Source organism: Diuraphis noxia, unplaced genomic scaffold, assembly GCF_037042655.1.
Source record: "Diuraphis noxia isolate RWA-SAM2 unplaced genomic scaffold, SU_Dnox_SAM2 contig0004, whole genome shotgun sequence".
In the NCBI taxonomy this organism is placed as follows: domain Eukaryota; kingdom Metazoa; phylum Arthropoda; class Insecta; order Hemiptera; family Aphididae; genus Diuraphis; species Diuraphis noxia.
In genome coordinates this window covers 39,683,230-39,689,339 of record NW_028301714.1, presented here as the reverse complement: position 1 = coordinate 39,689,339, position 6,110 = coordinate 39,683,230, and the positions used below count along the sequence as shown (strand labels likewise).

General features: G+C 28.2%; 1 protein-coding gene across 2 annotated transcripts; it reads left to right on the top strand.

Annotated features, from left to right (window-relative positions):
* The first annotated feature begins 1,226 nt into the window (after positions 1–1,226).
* Mettl3 (methyltransferase like 3) lies at positions 1,227–5,494 on the top strand. 2 transcript variants are annotated; one of them, XM_015520960.2, is made up of 12 exons: positions 1,227–1,467; positions 1,577–1,753; positions 1,836–2,064; positions 2,126–2,289; positions 2,358–2,449; positions 3,110–3,236; positions 3,309–3,471; positions 4,331–4,491; positions 4,578–4,722; positions 4,804–4,951; positions 5,038–5,216; positions 5,276–5,494. In XM_015520960.2, the coding sequence occupies exons 1-12, from the start codon at positions 1,416–1,418 to the stop codon at positions 5,391–5,393; spliced, it is 1,755 nt and encodes a 584-aa protein (XP_015376446.2). In that variant the 5' UTR covers positions 1,227–1,415; the 3' UTR covers positions 5,394–5,494. The 2 variants fall into 2 exon arrangements, with proteins under 2 accessions (XP_015376446.2, XP_015376448.2); XM_015520962.2 differs by having other exon boundaries at positions 1,541–1,753.
* Positions 5,495–6,110: the final 616 nt, after the last annotated feature.

Genomic DNA, 6,110 nt, shown 5'->3' with positions numbered 1-6,110 from the left:
AAAATTATAATATAGGTACCTACTATTTTTTGAACATTTCCTATGTCGTACGTGTGTAAGACGGAGACAACGCATGCGGATTAGACGTCCTTTAATAATAAAACTATAGGTATACTATAGGTACCTATATAGCCATATATAAGTAGGTACTCACTACTCAAATACTATAATTATATTTATATTGTATTTTTCTATAAACACTTAATTAGTTTATTATTGTAATAATATTGTCCTTCTAGCAATACCCACCTAGTAGCCACCCACCCACCGATATTTAAGGTGTTGCTTGAGCAACACTTGGACCCTAGATTACACGCCACTGTATCAAATGCTGTATCCAATCCGTCAAAAGTGGATTGCCTATTTCCCCATCTCAGTAGAATGGGTTCACAATATGAACTGACTCTGGTTCACTGAATCCAATTTGCCCTTTGATAAAATTGAGGTAAGTATATTAAAAGATAAACATCGTATTGATACGGTCGTATGTTTGAACAAAAAGTTTTAAAATAATAATACATTCGAATTATTACCTATATCGTTAAAAAATACAACAATGATAAATTGATAACTATATATAGTATTAGTAAATATATAAAATATTCGGATTAATTTTAAGCTATTTCTTATTACCTAGAAAACTATTTATACCATGAAGGCATGAATCCATTTTCACTGTTACGCAGTAGGTAAGGAAGTAGGTAAGTAGTATTAGCTCAAAAGCTATAATAGCAATAATCAATAATATGATATGAAAGAAACACACCTTGTATTTAATTATACTTTTATCATGATTAAATGTTTTTCATTGTCCATCATTAAATTTGAATTCAACACAACTATCCATTTTTTTTTAGTTTTAGAAAATTTCAAATTGGGTTATTTTTACCATGATCACCTAACTTTTTTTCACGTGATTCTTTTTACAGCCTTACAGGGGATTTTTTTATAATCTAAATTTCAGGGATTATTTTTTAATGAAACATTATTTTTATATCTTTAAGCAACAAGTTTTTTATACCTACTACTTTCTTCAAAAGTATGCCTAGTCAGTGATGAATTTTGTTCTTCATAAAAATGTTATTGGAAAAATTGTAATTGGTAATAAATTGGTATAAAAAAAAGTTGGAAGAAACGGTAGCGATCTACTTGATAACGCTTATCAGCGGAAGATCTGACCCCATCCGGCATCCTGTTCTTTGTCGAAGTTGTTTACTTTTCGATGTAATCACAGAATAATATTTTGAGTAGGATTTTTAAATTCAACGTTTATTTTTACAGTATTATATTACAATACTCAAGTGATGAGCTATTAATTTTTATGTAAATCCGATGAATAGCTTCATGAATGACTTTAAAACATGATCCATATTTTTATTTTTATTTTTTTGTTTAACCTAAAAACTGAATAAATTATGAAAAACAAAACTACCAGATTATTAAAACAATCGTTTGCTTCACTTAAATGTACGTGCTTATACGATAGGTGCAATTATATTTTGATAATGTACCTATATTCCTTTATTTAAATTTACAATAGGAATGTGACATGAATGCAAGTTTATTTTTCCATCAGTAGTTGATTCCATAGTTTTTGGTCGGGATTACGATTTCAATTTTACAATCATGTCTGACGCCTGGCAAGAGATTCAAGCTGTGAAAAGCAAACGGAATTCACTGCGGGAAAAACTTCAGAAGAGAAAAATAGAGCGGCAAGTTATTCTAAATGTGTCATCTGATAAAATTGTTCTTAGTAAGTGATAACTAGAGCTATACCTATTAGTGGTTTAGTATTGGCCATCTATAAATTAAATTTATAATCATAATATTTACAGGAGAATCTTTATTGCCAAGTACAAGTAATGCAGAAGATGAATCAGATTTTGATTGGAGCAAAGTAGGTGGTGAACGTGTATTACTTGAAATACTTGTTGATGTATCAGTTAATCTTCCAATTACTTCTCATCAATTGGTGACTGATCTTTTTAAAAAAGAGTCTACCTACATATCACATTCATCTGTTGTTAATTTGCTGTATAAATTTGCTGCACAAAATCTTATAAGGTATTATTGGTTTTATGAAATTTACTTTTATAATGTCTCTTAATACTTATTATTTATTTAGCTTAAAAAATATTACTATTGATGGCCAACAAGGTTTAAAAATAATAACAGCTGAACATGCAAAATTACTTGCAATGACTAATAATTTATCATCAGAGGTCGATTCAAATTTGCATCTTGAAAAATCTCGCTTGCTGATAGAAAATAAAATCAAACAGCTTGAATGTAATTAAAATTATTGTTTTACATATTTTATTGTGGATATAAATATGAATTTAAACAATTATTTTCAGATGAAGATACTGATGAAGGTTTAAAAAATCCAAAAGTACAAAAGTTATCAATCGATTTTAAAAAGTCTGAAGAGTCTGATGATGACATAATGGTGAGTGAAATGTGAAATAAATGTAGTTTACCATTCGCTTGGAGAATTTAAAAAACTTGGGAATTTTATCAACTTTAGAATGGTAGTAAAATCAGAAATTGTTACTCGGTCTTTATGTTGTTGTTATAGCCATTTAAAATTTGTTGTGAGAATGATCCATAAAAATATGTTTCTCAATCGTATACAGATTTCCGATAAATGATATCAATATTGTACTGCATCATAAAGTTATTTCAGAGTTTTAACTTAATTTAATTTGGTATTAAATCACATAGTTGTAATTTATTTAATACATTCTTAATTATTATAGTTTTTTTTTTTTATTTTGCACGCAAATTAAATAAATTAAGAAAATATACTTAATTTAACCATTTTATGGTAAATATAGGTTTTAAATTGTTATTACTTAATTAAATTCTCCTCACCACCATCATAGTAATTTTTCTTGCATTATATTATTTTATATTAATCATTGTTAAAACAAAATTCTAGCAACAATTTCTTATTTCTTATTGTTCTTAAGTTTGTGAAATTAAATATGTAAATTGTTTAAGCAATTTTATTATAATTTCTCGAGTGGAAAGGTAAATATAATTTGTAAAATACTAAATAAAACTCTTATAGTGTAATCAAAATGTAATTTATAATATGTTTGTTTAGTCCCTTATTTCAATGCCTTCCATCAGAGAAAAAGAAATTAAAAAAATTAGTGAAGAAATAATGGAACTGCTTACCAAACAAACAGTTAAAGAAAAATTGTTATGTGAAAAATTTCGGTCTAAAGGAGGTAAACATATAAGCACCATAAGAAATCAATAACACATATGCAAATGATACAAGTAGTTATTTTTTACAATAGGAACACATGTTATGGAATTTTGTCCACATGGTACTAGATCAGATTGTATGGAAGGACATGTTTGTAAAAAGCTTCATTTCAAAAAAATTATTCAAATGCATACTGATGAAACATTAGGTGATTGTTCTTTTTTAAACACTTGTTTTCATATGGACACGTGTAAGTAAGTATCAATACATTTTATTATGATATATATTTATAAAACTGAATTAATTTCTAATTAGAAGGTAGGAAACTATAATGTTAAATGTTAATATTTAAGATTATGAATACATTTATTGGTAAATATTTTAGGTATAACTATGGATAGATTATTGTCATTTGTATAATTTTTATTATATTGATATTTAAATTAGGCCTACAGTATATTAGAGAGTAATACATTTTAAATAACTTAAACTAACTACTCATAGTTACTTCTAAACCATGAATTTCGCATAAATAATTAGATGCGAAATTTTCCAAGTGCCCAATATTTACACTAATAAGATATAATATTATAATATTGTGTGGTCTTGGTGTCAGACTTACATGTGTATTGTATATATATAAGTATGTGAAAGAATATAATATTTTATCATAGATGACCTATTGAAATCATTTTTGGTGTTTTCTTTAAACTTTCTTTTAGCTGTTATAACTTATAAACAATTCTTAAAATTTAAACAACTTATTTCCTGATTTGAACAAATTAATGATTTGAATATCATCTTTGTTTCATTTAAGTCTTTCCCAATATTATCCACAAAGATAGATATAACAAAAGTGTTCTTCAGTTTATCTTACTTATAATACTCCTAATTTGTATTCTTAATTTTGTTTGTCACTACAGCTGATTAAAAAATCTATAAATATTTATAATTTATTAGTATATATTTACCTTTACTATTTAGTATTTGGTGATATGATTTAACATTAAAATAAACAGGTAAACAATGTATGATCCATAAATATTAAATATTATTTATTTAAAGTATTGTATTTTTATGCTCTAAAATAATTATTCTATTTACTTGTTATAGATATGTTCACTATGCAGTTGATGGTGTAACTAGTAAAGTGAATTTAGTTAATGCCCTCAATAGTTTTCCATCAAAAAAAGGGTTAACTAATGATAAGTCTGAATTGTTTCCATGTCAGTGGATTCAGTGTGATTTGAGGTATATGGATTTCACTTTTTTAGGTGAGTAATAAGTCAATATTCAATTATCAAGATATATACTGTTTAATTTATTATTTTTAATCTTCATTCATTGTTGTTTAATCCAGGAAAATTTGCCGTTATTATGGCCGATCCACCATGGGATATTCATATGGAACTTCCTTATGGAACATTATCTGATGATGAAATGCGGCGATTGGGTATTCCACAATTGCAGGATGAAGGACTTATTTTTTTATGGGTTACCGGACGGTAAGCTTAGAAGCTTAGAGTATTGTAATTACATTAATTGTATTCAATTGTTATCATTGTAATAACATATATTATTTAAAGAGCTATGGAGCTTGGTAGAGAATGTCTAAAACTATGGGGTTATGAACGAGTAGACGAGATAATTTGGGTGAAAACCAACCAGTTACAAAGGATAATAAGGACTGGCCGAACAGGTCATTGGCTGAATCATGGTAAAGAACATTGTTTGGTAAGTTATTTAAAATGTTATACCATATTTTTTGCCCTATATCTAATGATTAACATTAAATGAGACACCTGTTGTATATTTTTAAGGTGGGCAAGAAAGGCAATCCTTCCAGTTTGAACTGTGGTTTAGATTGTGACGTAATAGTTGCTGAAGTACGAGACACTAGTCATAAGCCTGATGAAATATATGGCATAATAGAACGATTGTCACCCTTTACTAGAAAAATTGAATTATTTGGACGGTCTCATAATATTCAACCCAACTGGTAAGTTTACACTTTGCTATAAATTGTATTTTTTAATTATAATAGTATTTTTTATATAGGATAACGCTCGGAAATCAGGTAGAAGGTATCAGGCTAACTGATCAAGATCTCATAACAAAATTTAGAAAAGCATACCCATCTGGAAATTGTTTGACAACATTAAAGAGGAATACATGAGTTTGTTAATGCTGTTATTGTTGATGTTGTATGAATCCAATAATATTGTTGTAGTGATATTTAAAAAAAAACAAATATAAATTTTCAAATGTTTTATTTTATTTTATTATGTTATTTATTTGTTGTAAATTAATAGCAAGTATGTAATTATTAAATTATAACAAATAAAAGTACCCAAATCAACAAAATCCCCATCTCCTCATGTGCACCGTGGAATTGGTCCCCTAATATAAATACCGAACTTCTCAAGTTCAAAAAAAACTCAACTGAAAACTCAATCATTGTATCTCATTTTCACGAATTAATCGATTTATACTACTACGACGACGTGCTCATTTATACTGACGCTTCAAAAAGCTCAAACGGAACCGGCTTTGCAATAGTAGATGGTACTGAAGTCTTAAAATTCCGACTTCCGTCATTCACTAGCATATATACGGCGGAATTATATGCGATATACACGGCAGTACAACATGTAGCCACTTCCCACATCTCCTCCTCTCTCATAATAAGCGACTCTTTCAGTGCACTCACATCACTTCAAGAACAATACCCTCAGAACGAACTTATTCAACTCACCAAAGAATGTATCGCATCATCGAAAATCAAAATCAATTTCATGTGGGTCCCATCACACGTAGGTATCCCTGGGAACGAGAAAGCGGACACAATGGCCGATGAAGCGGTCACCTCAGCATCTACCACTTCCATTTCCAA